Source organism: Lepidochelys kempii, chromosome 8 (genome assembly GCF_965140265.1).
Source record: "Lepidochelys kempii isolate rLepKem1 chromosome 8, rLepKem1.hap2, whole genome shotgun sequence".
In the NCBI taxonomy this organism is placed as follows: Eukaryota; Metazoa; Chordata; order Testudines; family Cheloniidae; genus Lepidochelys; species Lepidochelys kempii.
In genome coordinates this window covers 39,943,525-39,964,348 of record NC_133263.1, presented here as the reverse complement: position 1 = coordinate 39,964,348, position 20,824 = coordinate 39,943,525, and the positions used below count along the sequence as shown (strand labels likewise).

Below are 20,824 nucleotides of genomic sequence, written 5' to 3'. Positions count from 1 at the left end.
CAAGGAAGCCAGGGCACAGGAGAGGAACTAGCCCCAAGGCACAGGCACAAACCCCAGGGATGGGAGGAGCGGAGCCTGACCCAGGGACGGGGGTTGCTGTGGGGAGCAGCCCTGGAAATTTTCCCCAGGTGCAACTTAGGCTCCACGGTGTGGGGGAGGCACCTCAAACTATTGCTGCCCCTTGACTGCACAGGACCGGGCCTTGTAATGCCATTTCTAGGCTCACCTGCTACGTCCTCACATGGAGAGAGGTTGGGGTGGAGGATAATGTGGATGTGGTTGGGGTGGTGGATAATGTGCCACTGCCCCCAGCTGTACTATGGGAGGATGGACTGCGGGGGGGAAGCGGGGGCGGGGGAGGCAGAGCCCCCTTTTGTTCACTCCCCCTCCCCGCGCCTCTGGGCCTTATGGAAAACAAGACACAGCATTCAAAAATATAAAACTTTATTGAGGGCAAATTCAATGGGGGCAGTCCAGGCCCATGGCAGACCCCATCCCCATGGGACACACAGGCTACAATGCAACAGGGGGAGCCAAGTCCCATGGGACACACAGCCTACAATGCAATGGAGGGGGAGGGGAGCCCAGCCCCAGGACACACAGGATATAATGCCAATGCTGCAGGTGGGAAGCGCCCCCCCTCCCCCCATGGGCAGATCGCAACAGGGCCCACAGAGCAGGAGCCCAGCAAGATGAGGCAGCCAGGCAGGATGTCCTCAAGGCCTTGAACCCTCCACCTCACCCATCACCTCCACAGCCTGGCTCCCAGATTTGCGTTCTCCCCCCAGCCCCCCCAGGTCCCTCAAGATGCAGCCAGGACCTTTGCTCTGTCCCCTCATGCAGCAAGACACACCTAGCCCCAACTCTCAGCAGTGACCCTGCCCTGAACCTCAGCACAGCCACCTCCTGCTCCCCAGCAGAGACACCCCCCTAAGTCCCGGCTCCCCTCGGCACAGCCACCTCCTGCTCCCCAGCAGAGACACCCCACCACCACAGTCCCGGCTCCCCAGCCCCGACACTCGGCACAGCCACCACCTGATCCCCAGCAGAGACCCTCCCCAGCCCTGACTGGCACAGCCATCTCCTGCTCCCCAGCAGAGACCCCAACTCCGCGAGCCCTGGCTCCCCATTCCCGACACACAGACAGCCCTGGTGCAGCCCAGCCCCCTCATTTATGGTAACAAGCTGTGCTCTGATCTCCTCTGCAGTGGGCTTAGCAGAGGCTGCAGCATCAGCTCCTGCAGCTCCAGAGACAAGCCTGATGCTCAAGCTGGAGCAAAGGGCCAAGCACCCCAGGCAGCGAGGGTTGGCCCTGGGACACAGGCCAGGCTCCCCACCCCAGGCAGCCACACCAGGAGCCGAAGAAGCTTCTCTTACAGATTTGCTTTGCCCCTCCCCCAGAAGCCCAGAGCTGGCACTTCAGAGGCTGCTGCTAGCAATAATGGGCTGGGGCTGGGCACAGCACCCCTGACCCAGGCAGGGCAGGAAGTCAGCTCCTTGTGGGACCAGCAACAGGCAGGCCCCAGGCAGCCCAGCGCAGCTGAAGCAAGCGCGACTCACGGGATGGGAGGGGTGGGCACTGCCATCTGCTGGTGCTGGCAGGCCTGGTCTCTAGCCCAGTGCTTGGCTGCTACCGGGGCCCAGGGGCTGCGGATCCAGTCCATCCACACCCCTCACCCAGCACATGCAGGGTTCCTTCCCGTCAGGGGAACCCCCAGCAATGTAGCTCAGCAGCTACCACCCCCATCAGCCACAGGCGGCTGCCCACAGGTCACAGTGCTTCAGCCCCTGCCCTTTCCTGCCCCAGGAAGGAGCCATGGCTAGGTGCTCCATTAGTCCTCTGCCAGCCCCCCAGGCCATTCCCGTGTGGCCGGGGGTGGGTCCATGCTCATTCCCACACCTCCGTCCAGATGGCGCCCCGATGCAGAGGGGGTGCGTCCGGCGGGCTCAGAACGAGCTCTCCTACCTGCTTGTTGGTGTATTTCTGGGGGTTGGTGCGGTAGCTGTAGTCAGAGTACTGTTCGGAGCCCGTTGAGTTGTTGTCCCCAGTGCCCACAAAGGTGTTAGTGGCAGGCAGGTCCTGCACCACCTGGTGCTTCTTAGAGGCGGAGGGTGACTGGGGCTGCAGCTGGATGGAGGGCAGTGGGGAGTTGGAGCGGTAGTGGCGCCCCAAGTCCGGGCTCCCGGGCGGGTAGTTGAGAGGCAGGTGGATGCGGGGGCTATCACTGACAGAGTCGTTCATGAGGTTGAACTTGAGGGACTTCTGCAGCCCTGTCTCCTCCTCATCCTCGGACGGTTTGGGCGGTTTGGGGGACTTGCTCTTCTTCACTTTGCCCTTGCTCTTGCTGCTCTTGTTGCCCTGCTTGGGGGCGTACAAGTCCTTGGTCTCCTTCTTGCCCGCCTGGTAGCCGCTCTTGGCCTCCCTCTGCCGGCAGTAGCGCACCAGCACCACCAGTACTATGACCAGGGTGACGGCCACGATGCCGGCAATGACGCCGAAGAGGATGTTGCTGCGCTGCTTGCCGCGCTCGTACTCGGGGTCGCCGGCAATGTCGATGTCCAGCGGCGTGTCCAGGCTGTGTCCCAGCAGGGTCTCCAGCAGCGTGCGGTTGGCCAGGGTCTCATTGATGTAGAAGTGCACCAGTGCGGTGCCGTGGCGTGAGGGCTTGCCCCTGTCATTGACCCGCACCACCAGGCGGTGCAGGCCGTGGTGCTTGCGCAGGATCTCCTTCTCCAGCGTGATGTCCCCGCTCTGCGACGAGATCTGGAACAGCTCGAAGGGGTTACCCCCCGTGATGCTGTAAGTCAGCTCTGCATTGACCCCCGAGTCAATGTCCTCGGCCTTGACCTTGCTGACCTGCTGCCCAGGGCTGGTGTGGGGCAGGATGTGCTTGTAAGAGGCATTGGAAGGGGAGGTGATGAAAGGGGCATTGTCATTCTCGTCCAGCACGTTGATGGTCACCCCCACGTAGGCGGATCTGGGAGGGTCCCCGCCATCCACAGCTTTGAGCCGAAAGGTGTACGTGCTCTGCTGCTCCCGGTCAAAAGAGATGCTGGAGAGGATCGTGCCAGTGCCATTCTGGATGACAAAATCCCCGTTGTCCTGCTCCACTGACAGCTGGATTCGGGCGTTGTTGCCCTTGTCAGCGTCAATCACTGTCACCATGCCCACCGGACTCAGGGGAGGCATGTTCTCCATCACTGAGAAGTTGTAGCTGCTCAGCATAAACTTGGGGTCGTTGTCGTTCCTGTCCACGACATTGATGGCCACAGATGCAGTGCCCTTGAGACTGGGACTGCCCTTGTCAGCTGCCACCACCAGGAACTCGTAGCGCTCCCTCTGCTCCCGGTCCAGCACGGTCTTCACTCGGATCTCGCCTGAGTCAGGGTCGATGGAGAAGACGCCCTTGGAGGAGGGGTCCATGACCAGGGAGTAAACCAGCTTGGCATTGGAGCCGCTGTCAGCGTCGCTGGCGCTCACCTCCACCACCAGGTCATCAGGTGCATTGTTCTCGGGGAAGGCCACCTCGGTGAGGCTTTGGCTGAAGACTGGGGCGTTGTCATTCACATCCACCACCTGCACCTTGAGAGAGTTGGTGCTGGAGAGGGGCGGGTTCCCCGAGTCCACAGCCACGATCTCGATGGTGTATTCCTTCACCGCCTCGTAGTCCAGCGGCGTGGTGGTCTGCAGGAAGTACTTCTTCTTGCTGTCACTGCCCGTCTCACTGGCCTGTCTCAGCTGGAACGGGACATCGCCAGCAACCACACAGGTGACCACAGCGTTCTCACCCTCATCCCGGTCAGACACCTGTACCAGAGCCACAGCCGTCTCCACAGGCACGTCTTCAGAGATGTTGGCCATGCCGTCCTGATGGGTGACAAGGCCAATGCCCCGGATTTCAATGGAGGGGGCGTTGTCATTCATGTCCTTGATGGTCACCACCACCTGGGTGCGGGCACTCTTGGGATTGGCCCCCTTGTCCTTAGCCAGGACAGAGAACTTGAGGATATTGATGTCCTCCCGGTCAATGGGCCCCTGCACAGTGATGAGGCCCGTGGCCCTGTCCAGGCGCAGCAGGCGGCGCACCATGTCCGTGGCCTGGTGGAAGGAGTAGTCAATCTCGGCATTGGCGCCCTGATCTGAGTCGTTGGCTTTCACCTGTGGGAGGAGGAAGAGGAGGACAAGGTGAACAGGAGCAACCCTGTCCATGTTGCTCCAGTGAAACTGGCCTGACCGGTTAGGCTGCCTCAGCCCCACTCCCTGCTGTCCTGCTCTGGCATGCAAGGAATTCTCCATGGGAACCAGCCAGCCAGCAGGTCTGACACCCAGCAACAGGAAGGAACAGCCAGGAACTAGAATGCAGCCCGTCCAAGTGAGTCGGCCACACCCTGCTGGGCCCTTGCACACCTCTTTGCTAAAATGAACCCTGATTCACCACCGCCACACTGCAGTGAAGCTAGTTACATGCAGCCAAAGACACCACCCGGGAAGGCTGGGTTAGAACCCACTGCTTCCCATTCTGGGCTGCTGCTCTGAAGCCACGCAGGCAGCCCAGTGCCTGCTCCTGGGCCGTCCTGACCCAAAGCCAGTCCAGAGGCTGCTGCAGTTCAATGCAGACAGCTAGTGATTCTCAGGGCTGGGACAGCAGGAGGCTGCAGATTGGGATTGAGGAGCTCGAGCGGAATTGAGTGTTGGGGGAGCCCAGGACAGGAACAATGGGAGGCGGGCTGAGGTTCCGTACTGTGGGGCAATGGCAGAGCTGGGGAGGAGCTCAGGGCTGGGATAGCATGGGGGGGTGGCAGGGAGCTGTGGGTCAGGACTATGGGGACCAGCGTAGCTGGGGAGTGGGGGAACCGAGGACAGAAATAGCATGTAGGGGGGAGAGGCTGGGATTGAGGGGCAGCAGCAGAAGTGGGGGAGGTGGGTCCCAGGGCTGGAACAGCTCCAGATTGGGGCTGAGAGATGTTGGCTGAGTGGAGGGACAGAGGAGAGCTGCCCATACGCTGCATGGCTCTATTCCCCACACACACACACACACACACACACACACACACACACACTCACACTCACACTCACACTCACACTCACACTCACACTCACACACACACACACACACACACACCTCCTGGTCAGGAGTTCTGCATTCACATAAGCCTGTTTCCACATTTATTATTTGCTTTCTAAAGAATCAGAGGTTTGTCTAACATTTGCTTTCCTAATCAGCTCTCCAAGCGGGCTCCTCTCTGCCCCATTTGCGGCTCTGCCGTTATCTCGCTCAGCAGATTTGGATGGAGAACAAAAGTTGTTAAATGTAAATTCCACCTTTTACCTCCACTCCCTGAGCTGAGGAGTCATTTTCTTCCTGAAAGATAAAAGCTGAGCAATGGCAGCAGCAGAGCTGCAGCCCATTCTCCTGTCGCTTCTGCCTTATCTGCCTCCAACTTTCGCTCTCTGAACAGTGAAAAATGAATTCTTAAAATTCACATCAAAATTAGCGAGCCGAGCAGCCGAGCGCTGGCCGCGCTCCGCTTATTAAGATGGCAGCTGCAGATAAACAGATGTCAGCTCCCATCAGCTCAGTGCCCCTTCCACCAAATCCACAGAGACCCACCCCTCAGGGCCCCCAGCCAATCAAGATGGGCATTAGGATGCCACGCTTGGGCTCAAAATTCTCTCTGTGGAGTCTGTGGCATGCAAGCGGCCTTTGGCTGCCCCGGGGCTTCAGAGACAGCCATGCCACGTTTTGTTTGTGCATGTACAAGAGAGTCTGCACCATCCCACATCTCCCCGGGGAGCAGGCACTTCCCAGGGGCTGCCAAGCCAAAGGAGCCTGCTTTACTCTCAGAGGCATCTAATGCTGCTGAAAGGGAGACTAATTTCCTGTCTGTAGCCAGCATTTAGCACAGCTAGGCAGTGGGCAGGCTTCCCAAGCACAGCGCTGCCAGTGCCCCTCTATCCTGACCTGCAGCCCCTGCTAGCCCAGCCCTGGCCTTCCCCCACTTCTTTTCCATTCCTAATCTTACCAACTTACAAAACCTAACTAACAAAACCCCTGCCACTTGTGATCATGCCATGCCTGAAACCAGGTCCCCGGTGGTGCCTCAGCACATTTCCAGACAGACAGACTGTGAGGCCTTTGGGACAAAGACTGTTCTTTTTGTTCTGTGTTTGTACAGCATCTGGGGCCACAGGGGGCTGAGCCATGACTGGAGCCGATGAGAGATACTGTAATACTCCTAATAATGTACAGTGCCTACTGCAATGTGGGCCTGGTCCGTGACTGGGCCTCCTTAGTGTTCCCATAATACACCTAATAAATAATAATCATAGTAAGTAATATAGAGACACTCCAGCTGCTCCACACCCCCCCTTTGAACACTGATGAAGAAAGTGGGAAGCTGGCCTGGGTGGTGCAGCTTGTGCGCGATGCTTGGTGCCCCGCTGCATGCTCACCTGAAGGACGGAGTGCCCCACGGGGCTGTTCTCCGAAAGCTCCGCCTCGTACAGGGCCTTCTCGAACTTGGGGGTGTTGTCGTTCATGTCCAGGATGGTTATGCGCAGCAGGGCGCTGCTTGCCCGTGGTGGGCTGCCTCCATCCTGCACCTTGATGGTCAGGTCATAGGAGTCCCACTGCTCTCGGTCCAGGTTCCCCATGACAATCAGCTGTGGCTGCTTCTCATCCTGATCCTCAGCCACCTGTAGGCCAAAGAGCTCCTGCGCCTCAGGCCCAGCCAGGAGCTCGTAGGAGGCCACCCCATTGGCTCCTGCATCACGGTCCATGGCCAGGGGGATGGGGAAGAGTGCCCCAATGTTGGTGTTCTCAGGAATGGCCAGCGTGATGACGGGTGAGGCAAAGTTGGGCGTGTTGTCGTTGATGTCCAGCACCTCGATCTGCCCCTCCAGCAGGCGTGGGCTGCTGTTCATCTTCAGGTCCGTGATGGACACCTCGAACTCCAAGAAGCAGCGGTCCCCTGGGAACTGGCTCTGGCACTCCCGCAGGCTCTCTCGGTCGATGGAGGTCTCCGTGGTGTAAATGTCCCCAGTCTTGCCATCCACACGCAGGTAGGGGGCCCCCACTTCCAACTTGTAGAGGTGCCCCACGTCAGGAAAGCCGTAGTCGGCAGCCAAGCTCCCAATGAGTGTGTTGGGCGGCTGTTCCTCCTGCACTTTGTAGACCACGCGTGTCCCAGCGCCCAAGATGGGGAGCTGCAGGAAGAGCCACAGGCCCAGGCAGGCTGCCAGCCACGTCATCCTGTGCTGGACAGGGGCTGCAAGGAAGCAAAGACACCACAGATTAGGGACAGCATGCTCCATCCCTTGGGCCTCCTCGCTCCCCACAGGCCCCATTCGCTGCCACTCCATGTCCAACCTGGCTAGGAATGAGAAACCCCAGTCCTATTGCCAGCCATGAAGCAGCTGAGCACTTCCCTGCTCCACACACTCACCTCCCTGCTGAGCTAGTCACAGGAGCTGATTTCCAGCAGCCCTCTGCAACCCCCCAACATCGGTGCCCAGGGGAAAGGCTCCTGCAAGCCCTGCCTGCGTAAGGACACAGGCACTGAAACCCAGCCCCACGCCTGTCCCTGCCCACCAGCTAGTCACAGTGCGAACAGACACTGTACCCAGGTAGATGCACGCAGGGCATGCTGCAGAGGGCTTCCGCCTGCAGTGCACAGCATGCTCTAGCCAGAGAGACAGCCTCGAGGCGCAGACCAGAGACCCTGCATCCCCCACAGCACTCCAGCAACATGCTGTAAGCGAGCAGGTGCCTCCACCCTGGCACTCCAGTGACACGCTACAAGTGTGCAACCCCCCCAGTGCTGCAGTGACACATGCTACGAGCGCACCCCATCCCCATCCCCACCCCCACCCTACAGTGACTCACACTATGAGTGTCCCCATCCCGGCACTGCAGTGACACGCTGTGAGCAAGCGCCTCCCCTCTCCCTCCCCCCCCCGGCACTGCAGTGACACATGGTATGAGCATGCACCCCCTCCCCCTGGCACTGCAGTGACACACTGCATCACGTGCTCTAGCCAGAGAGACAGCTTCGCGGCGCAGACCAGAGACCCTGCCCCCCCACCCCCCGCCAGCGCTGCAGCGACATGCTGTGAGCAAGTGCCTCCACCCGGACATTGCAGCGACACACTACAAGTGTGCAACGCCCCCCCAGTGCTGCAGTGACACATGCTACGACCGCACACACACCCTGTGCTATGGTGACTCATGCTATGAGCTTCCCACCCACACCCCGGCACTACAGTGACACGGTGCCCCCCCCAGCACTGCAGCGACACACGCTACAAGTGCACCCCCCCCCGTGCGGCACAGACACCTGCTACAAGCGCACGCTTACCCCCCATGCTGCAGTGACACAAACTGCGCCCACACACACACAGACCCAGTCCTGACTCCTGGCCCCTGGGGGCTGCATTACAGCAGACAGGAGAAGAGACTCTCAGGGCACTGGGGCCACCCCATAAAGCAGCTCCTAACCTCAGCACTGCCCCATGTGGAGTGCAACCCCCACAGCACTGCTGTGCTGGCCCCGAGCTGGGCTCCCTGGCTACACAGGGCAGGCTGGGGCCCCACCCCTGCTCACACTGGTACGAGCTGTGGGCATACACCAGGTGGGGGGCAGAGAGGCAAGGTGAGACCCCTCCCCTCCTCATTATCCCGGCCCCACAAGATACACAAGCACAGTAACCTCCCCCCAACACATAGAGACAGTCTGACCACCTCCAACACACACACACCTTGCCAACAAACACACACAGTCTGACCCCCACCAACACACACAGTAACCTCCTCCAACACACAGTCTGACCTCCAACACGTACAGTGTCTGACCCCCACCAACACACATACACACACACAGAGTAACCTCCCCCAACACACACAGTCTGACTGCCTCCAACACACACACACACACAGTAAACTCTCTCCAACACACACACACAGTCTGACCCGCGCCAACACACACAGTAACCTACCGACTACACACACTGTCTGATCCCCTAACATACGCAGACTGACCACCACCAGCACACACACAGTAGCCTCCCCCAAACACACACTGTCTGACCCCTCCAACACACATAGTAACATCACCCCAACACACACACACACTGTCTGACCTCCGCCACGCACACACACACACAGTAACCTCCCCCCAACACGCACACACTGACTCCCTCTGCACATATACATACACAAAATAACCTCCCCCCCTACACACACACACACTGTCTGACCCCCCACCAAACGCGCACACACACACACTGTCTGACACCCTCCATGCACGCACACACACACACACAGAGTAACCTCCCCCCGACACTCACACACTGTCTGACCCCCACCAACACACCGGAGCGTCCCAAGAGACAGAGGGCTTGACTACCAATACAGATCCAATAAGCAGCCCACAGTGAAAGCCATGTACCTGACACATACACGCATCAACTTCCTCCCTAGAAACAACACAATCCCAGCCAAGCACCTAAACGCAAGCACTATACAAACTTGCCAACCTCTAGCATGACTGTCCAGAACCAGAATCATGGCCCCACACCCCCTATTTCCCAGGGACCCACATACAGCACTGCTCCCCGCAACCCATCACCCTGCCCATGCCCCAGCCTCACGCCTCCACAGAAACACCTCCTGTGATGAACAGACATGCAATGCCGTACTCCTCCCTCCCCACACTGCAGCCCCCAGCCCCTCAACACTATCCACTACGCACCCCACACAACCCCAAACCTCCACCATACACACACCTCCCACCTCAACCCCGAAACACACAATTCCCTCCTCTCCAGTTCTTCCTGGTTCAGTTACTGCACTAAGAGCCAGCATCTCCCCCGGGCACAAGGCTTGAACCCCTCACTCCTCCCCCATGACATTCAGCCCCCCATCCTGGCTGCTACCTTCAGCTCTAAGCTCCGAGCTCTTCTCTGAACAGGCAGGCTCTGCAAGGGAAGGGCCGAGAAAACAGCAGGAGATGCCCATGAGAACAACACCCCACTCCCCTACAGAGTTCCACCTCCCCTTCCCTCAGTCCCAGGCACACCCTTTGGGGCTGCAGCTGAGATAATGGCAAGAGAGATGCCTACCTGGTCCAGCCCCTCCAAGCATGCCTGGCCTCACTGCCTTCCCTGAAAATCAACCCCACGAGCAGTGCCAGGCCCCAGTGGGTCAGAGCACAGGACCCTTGGCAGTGCCCTTCCCAAACCTCACCCTATCCAGCAGGGAGCGTCTCCGAGTGCCCATAGGATGGGGGGCATTGGGGAGGGTTACAGCTGCCTGGCAACGAGCACAGCCCCTAGAGAGATGCTGCAGCTTCAAGCCTGTGGGAGGCAACACCTGAGCAATGGGAACCCCAAGCACAAGGATCCCTCCAGCCCAGAAGACCCCTCTCCCATGTAAGCTCCAGACCACCCCCCACACGGCAAACTCCCCCAGCCCTTCTCTTTCCACCCACACACTCAGTAAGCTGCCCCCCAACACAGAGCCAGCCCCCATGCTACCCTTCCCCCACATATGGCCAGCCCCACTCCCCCACACATAGCGAGTTGAGTCTCCCTCCACAGCACAAAGTGATCCCATGGGGTACTACCCCACTCCCATTCATTGTGAGCTCTCCTCCCCCCCACCCCAGGGAATCCCTCAGTTCCCCACCCCCACTCTGCTACATGGTGCTCTGACCCTGGGTGGGCCCGTGCTCCCCTGAATAAGTGAGTGGGGCAACAGGCAGTGCCAAGAGCAGCTAGGGTGCCACACAGTTTAGCGCAGTCCTCGAGCCACTAGCTCACAGCCCATCACAAGTCCCTGACCCCAGCCCAGCAGAGGGGACCCTGTGCAGCCCCTCCTCTCCTGCACAGACCACAGCCTCTTCCACAAGCACAGATGACAATCGCAGGGAAGTCTTAGCAGCCCTGCTCCCAGGCTCCCAGCCGTGGGGCCTGGCTCTCCCTCCCTGGAAGAGCTGTCCCGCTTTGCTAAGTGCCTTTCACGCAGGACTAAGAAATCCACCCCTCCCTGGCAGCATGAGTGAGACAGGGGGCTCTGGGATGGCAGGAGCATCCAGCCCAGGAGCTGCCCATGTGTGGGGCAGGCCCATTTGTCCTGGCAAAGTGTGAGAGCAAAACAAGCCCCTCCCAGTAACAAGGCAAGGGACATCAACACCGAGACTCAGCCCTGACCCAGGAGAAGCACATTGCCAGGCACAGAGAAGAAACAGAGCAAAATCAGCTTTGGTGGAGAATGGCTCCCAGAGGAAGGCAAAAGGCTGACAGCAACCACAGTATGCCACATGCCTGGACCGCAAGTGTGCGTGCCCTTCTCAGGCACCCTATTGCTCGGTAGTATCTTAGAAAATGGCCGCGTATGGAGCAAGACAAACAAATACTATCTAACCACCGGGCCTGGGGGAGTCCCAGTTGGACAGACCCCAAGAGTCGGTCGGGATCTATTGAGTTCCCTGGTGAGGCCCTTTTGGAGCTGCAGCTGGGCCTGGAGCTGCTCCCAGAGGTTGTTTCCCCATATTTGTTTATTCTAGGCATGGGTTCCAACTGTCATTCCCATTGGGTGAGGTTTGGGGCAAAGGTGAAAGTCATAGGGTAAGGCAGTCCCTGTGCCTAGCAGGCAACCTGAGTCACCCATTCCTAGGCTCCGGGCCAGGTGTCTCGCAGGGCTCTGCACCCAGCAGCTTCCACTGTGACCACTAGTGGGGCTGGGCAAGCCCAGCACTCACCCTGCTACCTCTCTCACTGCAGCAGGAGCCAGAGGCAGAACATGGACCAACACTCACTCGCAGGACAATTCACCTTGGCCTGAGCAGGCGCTGTATTTTTGCCTCTGGTCCCCCACCATCCTCTGCTGGTGCAGAGAGGGTGCGTGAACAACTCCCACTCACTGCATGGCTCTGAATGACATGCTGCAGAGCTCCAGCCTGAGAATCATGACCAACAGCGCGGCCCCTTGGGCACAGTGAAGCTGTCCACCAATGGTAAAGCTCATCTGTTCAGGATGCACTGGAACCAATTCCTCCAGGAGCTAAGGACTGTACCAGATCTCCCCAGCTTCTGCTCAGAGAGCCAGGCACGCTCCTACAACCCACCTGCACCGCTGAACACCGGGAGCAGTTACCATTTACAACCCAAACCACTCCACTGCACACACAACTCTCCCCCAGAAAGAGGGTGAGCAACAGAGCAAACCACACATGGCATCACTCAATGCACCATCAGAAGGTGCTCAGATACTGCTGTGATGAGGGTGGGATCAGAACCTCTACAGAATTACACCCAAGGCGCTGTGTACAGAAACATGAGGGTTGCAAAGTCCAGAACTCAAAAGTTAAGAAATGCCAGAATTAAGGTTCCCTGTGGGACCTTCATTAATCCCCTTTGTGCGTGGGCATTAGGAGACAGTCTTGGATTACATGCTCACATACTGTTGTTTCCACAGGACCCTGCCTCATTCAGGGCACATAGTGGACAGTGCTCCATGTTCAATACTTCTGTTTATCCTCATCATTCACTGCATGGCCCCAGGTCTTATTTACTGCACACCACTCAAACCATGACCTGAATAAAGAATAATTCATTTCCTCCGGGGCTTTTCTATATTGCTCATCACTACAGCATCTGAGTGCTTCACACACATTAATGAATGTGTCTTCACAATGCCTGTCAGGTAGAGGGGATGTTGTCCCTATTTTGCACATGGGGAAGAGAAGCAGAGAGTTTAAGGCCAAAACTGCCAAAGGTGTTGAACAAATTTTAGATGCCCAAATCTGAGAAGGCCCAATCTTAACATTCGCTAACATCTGGTACGGGGTAGGCAACCTATGGCATGTGCCAAAGGCGGCCTGGGATACCGGCTGCCGGCCCCCTGCCAGCTGGGGTTCCATCCGCTGGCCCCGTTTAGCCGACTGCCGGCCCCGAGTCCCAGCCACCGGTCGGGGGGGCTCTGCTGTCAGCCTGGGGTCCCGGCCACCAGCCCAGGGCTCTGCAGCTACCACCAGCTGTGACCCACTGGCCCCAGCCTGGGGCAGTGAGGGGTGCAGACAGGAGCAAGAGGGGGCTCAGCAAGAGGGGGCTCAGCAACAACAAAAATTGTTCCAGCGCCACTGTACTGGGATATTTTTAAGTCTTGATTTGCTGCTGACATCACTATGACGCCACGTGGAACAGCACACTGCGTTTGATGTTGAGATTAGAATGTACATGCAAGAACTGGAATCAGAATTTTCAGACAGATTTCAAGATTTCCAGTGATTTGGCCCAATGCTTTCTTTTATAATTAAACCTGAAAACTTCAACAAAAGCGACTTGCATCTGTCTGTATTTCAGTGGATGGGTGTTGAAGATTTCCGAAATGCAGCTCATTCAGTTAAAAAGCTCAGAATTGTGGGCATCTAAGTTTGGAGTTCTGTGGAGTGTACTTGAAGTTACCGAGAGAGATTGTTGAGCCTCTGTACTGACCAGCTGGACGTCCCTGTCAGTGAAATTTAACTGTTTGAAGAAAATTGCATTTGCAATGCTTTCAGCATTTGGATCCACATACCTGTGTGAACAGGTATTTTCACACATGAAATCTGTCCTCTGTCCCTCTTGGAGCTGGTTAACAACTGATCACTCAGAAGCCTGTGTGCAGCTTAAAGTATCCAAATACGTGCCAGACATTGGAAAACTCAGCAAGGAAAAGCAAGGGCAAAGATCACACTAAACTGATAAGATCTGCATTTTAATTTAATTTTAAATGAAGCTTCTTAAACATTTTAAAAAGCTTATTTACTTTACATACAACAATAGTTTAGTTATATATTACAGACTTATACAAAGAGACCTTCTAAAAACATTAAAATGTATTACTGGCACGCAAAACCTTAATTTAGAGTGAATAAATGAAGCCTCGGCACACCACTTCTGAAAGGTTGCTGACCCCGATCTAGTATGTTCAAAGCACAGCTCCAGTGGACTTCAGCTGCAGCTGTGAGCACTCAGCACTTCTGCAGCTTTGGCCTAAGGTGTCCTAAGCCAGATGCCCCACAATGAGAAACACCTAAGTTGCCACCTGTGCAGATTCCAGTTTACCCTACACCTCATGCAGGCTACAGACCCTATTCCAGAGAGAGGGAGAGACCCCAGTCCTAAAGGCAGTATTCAACTGCCACAGTGAAACCATCCTTTCTCTTCCTGCAACCCCTCCCCCCACTACCACCTCACTCCCTCCCCACTCTCCAACCTCTGCAGCAGAGGAGGCAGGGGCTCCACAGAAAGCAGCCTCCTTCACTACACAACCCTGATTCATCCCTAGAGCAGATCCGCCCTGTGCACTGAAGGAGACAGGGGCCCAGTGCAAAAAGCAAGTACGTGAACACATAATTAAAGGCTGTATCATAATGCATAGGTACAAGAGGACTGAATTAAGATTACATGCAAAATTAATTCAGGCATTCCCTAATTTTGAGTGCTTGACTTTGCAACCTTAATGTTCCTTTGCAGATGTTATTTCCTACTTTTAAAAAACTTAACAATTGAAAGAAACACTAATTTCCTTGTGTAAAACTGTACCGACACCAACGTGGGTCATCAGTGGGTCTGGGATCCTTAGCACAGTCCTCCACCATGTAAGCTAACATTCACTGATAGCAGTAGTAGGTTGTCAACCTCAATATGGACCTACCACTAGAGGGGGCTGGAGACATACTTTACCAGTGGGTTTCACACATACTTGCTGAACAGTAAAGTTGAAACCAAGGAATCCTGGATTCAGTCCCAGGTTCTGGAGGGGAGTGTTCTCTAGTGGTTACAGATCTCTCTGCCCCATTTCACCTTGTCCCTCTCCCTGCTGCTATCTCCTGTCTTCCTGCCCCTACTTACTCCCAGCTCTGCTCCTAGCCTCCCACTCCAGAGTTCATGGTCCTGCCACTCTCCCCCCATTTCCCCTTCCCTGCTGCCATCCCCCGCATCTGTCCCCAGCTCCTGCCATGCTCACACCCTGATCCTATTCCCCCCCCGCATGGCTCCTGCCCCCTCCCTCCACTACCTTGTTCTGTCCCCACTGCCATCTTCCGCCCCCCATTCTGTTCCATCCCTTCTTATGAGTACCTGCCACACCCTTTTCCTCCTCCTGCCTGGACACAGCAGGGGGGCACTGAGGGCATAGGACAGACAGCTCCCCTGCTCCACAGCAGCCTCTGGCCTTTGGGGGAGAAACAGCAGGGAAAGTCCTGCTCAGGCCCTGCAGTCCTAGGCTGTAGCATGCTCAGTTCAGACAGAATCTTTGAGATTTTAGAGGCTGAACCTCTCTCTACTGAGCATGTGCACACTAAGATTTTTCAAAGGCTTTTCACTTGACCAAATTTGGGTGTTTTTTCCCAGGAACAGCAAAAGGCACCTCCCCAGCATTGGAGTGACCCCCTTTCAAGCCTTAACCCCCAAGCATGGTGGTGACAGAGCTTCTCAACCCAACAGCAGTGGGAACGTTTCTAACATGGTCAAACATGGTATTTCTCAGAAATGGCTGAGCCCTTTGAGCTGAACCCTTCCAAAAGATCCAGCCGGAAGGCAGACAGCGAGTGTGAGAAATTCCAGCCTGAAGATTTGGCGTTTGGTAAAATCATACCAACAAGCAACTAAAAACAAGATCTCATCCTGGCAGCCATAGCTACAGGCAGTGCTGCCTGGCCAAGTAGCCTGAAACAGGGCAAGGGAGAATCACACCTGTGCATCCCACCACAGCAAGTCCCTGCCCAGGGCTCTCAGGCCCACCCCCACCACAGCAGCTACAGGCAGCAGGAACCCCCAGACCATTCCTAGGCACAGAGGGAGCAAGATTTGCGAAGCAGGCACCAGCGGCCTGGAGCCTGACACCCACAGTCACATTACACTATGCACGAGATCGCACCTGCCCTGCCTTGCCCACTTGCCCCAGAGCCGGGGCACTTCCAGCACTGACCAGCCCTCCCAACCTTAGCCGCGCCAGGCTGGAGCTGTCAGGACTTAGCACAGCCTGGCCCTGGGCAAGAACCCTGAGGGAGCTGAGTCCCAGAGGGAGGCTGGCAACTGGGTAGTGACTCCAGAAAAAAGGGGGAAAGGGATTAAAGGGGAAATGCCAGGTCCGGTCACCCCCCCCCCTTCCCACTACGCACCCAGGGGCAAGGCACACGCGCGCGGGGAGGGGCACACACTCTACAAGCTCTCGGGGAACTAATCCCTGGCCAAATCCCAAAGCTGCCGTCATGGAGCTAGGGCCAGGCAAGGAAAGCGGTGGATAAGGGTTCGCTTGGGCCATTTAGAAAGGGACACCTGCTTTCCCTGGTACCTTCTCGTTCACAGGCACACACACACGCAGCGCTAGTGGCACATACACAAACCCCATGCCAGTGGCGCTCACACACAAACACATCACACACCCCATGCCAGTGGCGCTCACACACAAACACATCACTCACCCCATGCCAGTGGCGCTCTCACACAAACACATCACTCACCCCATGCCAGTGGCGCTCACACACAAACACATCACACACCCCATGCCAGTGGCGCTCACACACAAACACATCACACACCCCATGCCAGTGGCGCTCTCACACAAACACATCACTCACCCCATGCCAGTGGCGCTCTCACACAAACACATCACTCACCCCATGCCAGTGGCGCTCTCACACAAACACATCACTCACCCCATGCCAGTGGCGCTCACACACAAACACATCACACACCCCATGCCAGTGGCGCTCTCACACAAACACATCACACACCCCATGCCAGTGGCGCTCTCACACAAACACATCACTCACCCCATGCCAGTGGCGCTCACACACAAACACATCACACACCCCATGCCAGTGGCGCTCTCACACAAACACATCACACACCCCATGCCAGTGGCGCTCACACACAAACACATCACTCACCCCATGCCAGTGGCGCTCTCACACAAACACATCACTCACCCCATGCCAGTGGCGCTCACACACAAACACATCACTCACCCCATGCCAGTGGCGCTCACACACAAACACATCACTCACCCCATGCCAGTGGCGCGCGCGCACACACTGTGCCAGCGGCGATCGCGCGCGCGCGCGCGCGCTCCCACTCCCTTTCTGGCACTTACAGCAGCATTTGCCCGCACCCGAAGCAGGCTTGGTTTTCCTGGGGAAGCTATAGGGCAGGTCGGGAGCTCGGCGGCCAGTGGGGAGCGATGCAGATGAGCCCGTTTCCGCCACGGTGGGCGATCGGGGAGGCGCTGGTCTCCTGGCGGGCTCTGGGCAGCCTCTCCCGGGGATGGAGGCAGCAGCACAACAAGTGTCAGGAGCCGCGTGCGGCGCTGCTGTCCGGTCAGGCGACGCCAGGGCACTGCAGCGCGCAGCCCGGCAGCCCTTTCGCTTCGCCAGCCCCGGGCCCCGGCCCTGAGCAGCCGGCGAGAGCCCCTGGCGCAAGCAGCTCCACCCCTCCCGGCCCTGGCTCGGGCTAGGGCAGCTCCGCGATCCACCCTTGGTGCCGAGGAGAGGGGGAGCTCCCCGCCCAACAAGCCACGGGAATCTCCAGGGACGAGACGGGTGAAGCCCGGGAGCCCATGGCGGGGACGGGGCGGCTGCGCCCCCAATAAGGCTCCGATCCCCGGGCAGCCTCTGATCACGGCTCAGCACAGAGCTCAGCACAGAGCCTGGAAAGAAAGTTGGTGGCCGCACAAGCGGCGGAAGGGCAGCCGCTCCTGGCCCCTTCTCCCTCGCCCGGCTGCCGGGAGGCGCGTCCCTCCTTCGCTGGGCGCAGCATCCGCCTCGCTACTCAGCATCGCTTCTGGGCTCCACTCCCCCTTCCCGGGCACCCAGCTGCCCCGCACTTGGACGCAACCCGCAGCCCCAGCAGCCAGCGCAGCCGCCTGGTCCCCGAGACCCGGCCCCCGCCTCGCTCCCTGCCCGCGCGGACCCGGCCAGGAAGACCCGCGCACTCCCGCATTCCGACACACACAGAGGCATCGCTGTGGGGCAACTGGGGGCTCCCGGGTCCAGCCGCGCTGGGGCACCGAGCACCGGGCAGGCTTCCGGCTGCGGCTCTTACTTGGTTGCGGGGAGCGCCGTGTGCGCGGCTCCTCCGGCTTCTCCATCCCCTGCCCCTGCCGGGACCGGCTCCGCTCCGCGCCTCCGGCTGGTTCCCCACGAAATAGGCGGAATCCCGGGGGACCCGGGGCGGCCGGTCGGGGCTGCGGCTCCCTCCCGGCTCGGCGAGCGGGGCTGGCGCAGCCGTGTCCGTCGCAGTGTCCGGCTCTCGGCGTGTGTGAGGCTGTGCCAGGGACGCACCGAGCCGACCTAGCCCCCTCCCCCTTGCTGCTCCGCCTCTTGCTGCCGCCAGCACCGGGAGGTGGAGCCCGGCGGGGCGGGGGCTCAGCGGATCCGCCGAGTTCTGCGGCTGGGAGGCAGTTGGAGCCTCTAGCTTGCGCTGCGGTGGGTCGGAGCCGGAGCTACCCGCCTGTTCCCCTGCGAGCAGCCGGCCCGGGCCGCCACCTGCACTGCCCGGCCGGGGGCGGATCGGTGCGCGCATGGCTAATCTCCCCAGGAACCAAGCCAGACCCCAGCCCTGCGCTAGCGCTTAGGGCAGAGCCCCGGAGCGACCTCCAGTTCTCTGGGGACTGAGCAATGTGTCCCCGAAAGCCTCGCTGGAGAGCGGAGCCAGCGCCCAGTTGTCCACCACTCCGCAGAGCTCCGGCCCCGGGGCAGCCCAATGGCCGGCGCGTCCGCGGCTGCCCCCCCCCCCCCAACCCATCCCGCCTCTCCGGGGGCCAAGGAGCTGCCCGGCCCGCCCAGCCCTTCCCCCGTGGGAGCGGGAGGAATTGGCCCCATGACTCCAAGGCAGAGCTGCGCTCCTGGAGCTGCTTGAGATGCTGCCCACGGCTCCCAACGAGCCGGTGCGCTCCCCTGGAGCAGAGGAGCCCTATGAGCAGCGCACGCGACCGGTCCCTCACCCGCAACAGACCTTGCGCGGCTGCCCTTCTCCCCCACAAGCCCCTTCCCACCCTGGGCTTCCCTGCCAGCCGGAGCCCGGAGCGCAGCTCAGTGAAGGGGCCAGAGCCAGGTGTTGCCCATGGAACAGCAGGCCAGAATTTGGCTTCACTAGCCCGCTGGGGAGCTAGGAGAGGGGTTGGTCGAGGCCCTGCCACCGGCCCCTGGTGAGTGTGCCCCGCCGCTCTCAGCCCAGCCAGCAGCCGCCCCTTCAAGAAATGCAGCTAGGGAGGAGCCCAGGGATGCTCAGCTCCTCCCAACAAACAGCTCTGGCTTCCGCGGGCCTGCTGTGGGCCAAGGCGCAGAGCTAGTATATGCCCCGTTCCTGAGTCAGTGACCCTGGGCCGGCGGGGACAGGCTGCCTGGCTGCGGCTTGGAGCCCTGCCCCAGGTCCGGGGGTGCCAAGGTGGCAAAAGAGCAGGTCACTGAGCCGGTGTCAGCACCCTGGTGAGTCACGTACGCTCTTCTTACAGGCGTCAGACCCCCGTTGGGCAGAGCTGAGCAGCTGCAGGTTCCCCACTGACAGTGCAACTCCCCCCTCCCCCACTACAGGGCTGGGTCAGGCACCTTGTTTGCACTTCTTGGAACCTCTTGTGTATGGCAGCCTGATGGGGGGAGGGGAGACAATTCCTTGTCAGGGCTACGCCCCACAGCCCGTGTGCTCTAGGGCAGTCCATTCCCTGTGCCAGCCGCTCCAGTGACACCTGGCCCCTCTGCTCCGTTAATGTGCGAGCGAATTGCCTGCCTTTGCAGCCTGGAGTCAGTCTCTGCAGCATTCAGCCGAGCTGCGCGGGGACTCTCCTGGCCAAGGGCGGGGTGGCTGACCAGACAGGCTAGGTGCTCTCTGGTGCCGAGTGAAATCTGTAGGCTGGGGGCTCGGAGCGGTAGGGCGGGGGGGAGGAGGCAGTTCTTCACATCCCTGCCCAGGAGCGGATTGACAGCTAGATTTATTGCCCAGGGATGGAGCTCCTGCTCCGCTCTCCCGCCGCTGAGGGCGTGGGCGGCACGGAGGAGCCCTACTTCCTGCTGAGCTCCATGAACCTGTTGCATGCACAGCACAGCCCCCCGCCCCTCTCCTCGCACACTTGCTGTCACCTCGCCTTTGATGACCCACTGCACCATCTTTTAGAGGCTGCTTTTTCCTTCCATGGAGCCGGCTCCGGCAGCCCTGGCCGTGGTTCAAGGCTCCTTCTCCGAGGAGGAATCCATCCGCCTCTTCCTGGCTGAGTTTCAGCGGGCGGCACCGAAGCGTGGTTCCCTTCCTGGTGGGCAGGGGAGGGAGGCAGAGAGTTGTCAGGAACTGGTTCCTCTTGGGGTGGGGGTCTTGCCCTCCCAGGGAACTCAGAGGCTTTCCTGGATCTTTTTAATGGCAAACTTCTCTGCTCCTGCCCAGCTGGGCCAGGTTTTTCTTTCGTGTAAATTCACCTGCAATCCAATCAGCAGAAGACATCAAAATCGGAGGAGACCAGACCCCCTGAAGGTCAATGCCCCTCTGCAAAGGGAGCTGGTGAAATCAGAGCTGGCTGAGAGCCAGGGATTATTTATTATTATTCATAACTGTATTATTAAAGAGAGGGAATAACAAGCCTAGAGACAGAATGCAAACAGCTGCCTTCATTATAGGGCTTCAGAGAAGGGGCCAAGATCCAGAAGCAGAGAGAGGCCGATAGTCTGAAGCACTGTCTTAGGTGAGCCCTGAAGATTCAAGATGGGTTCCATTAAGAGACACTATGGAACCATGGATATAAACTCAGGGCAGAAGCCCCAACATCTGAGATATGTTGGTGTGACGATGGGA

The 20,824-nt window shown here is 58.6% G+C and overlaps 1 protein-coding gene across 7 annotated transcripts in view; it reads right to left on the bottom strand.

The window, feature by feature from the left end:
• Positions 1-18,409, bottom strand: part of PCDH1 (protocadherin 1) — a 129,375-nt gene extending 110,966 nt beyond the window's left edge. For 3 of the 7 annotated variants that reach the window (XM_073356195.1, XM_073356196.1, XM_073356197.1), the window contains exons 1-3: positions 18,089-18,408; positions 6,455-7,269; positions 1,967-4,159 (exon numbers count right to left, since the gene is read on the bottom strand). In XM_073356195.1, coding sequence (XP_073212296.1) covers positions 1,967-4,159; positions 6,455-7,269; positions 18,089-18,134 — 3,054 coding nt within the window. In that variant the 5' untranslated portion in view covers positions 18,135-18,408. Of the gene's footprint in view, positions 1-1,966; positions 4,160-6,454; positions 7,270-7,446; positions 7,550-17,141; positions 17,757-18,088 lie in introns of those variants that run through there. The other 4 variants (XM_073356192.1, XM_073356198.1, XM_073356193.1 and 1 more) reach the window with 4 other exon arrangements.
• Between the last annotated feature and the right edge of the window lie 2,415 nt (positions 18,410-20,824).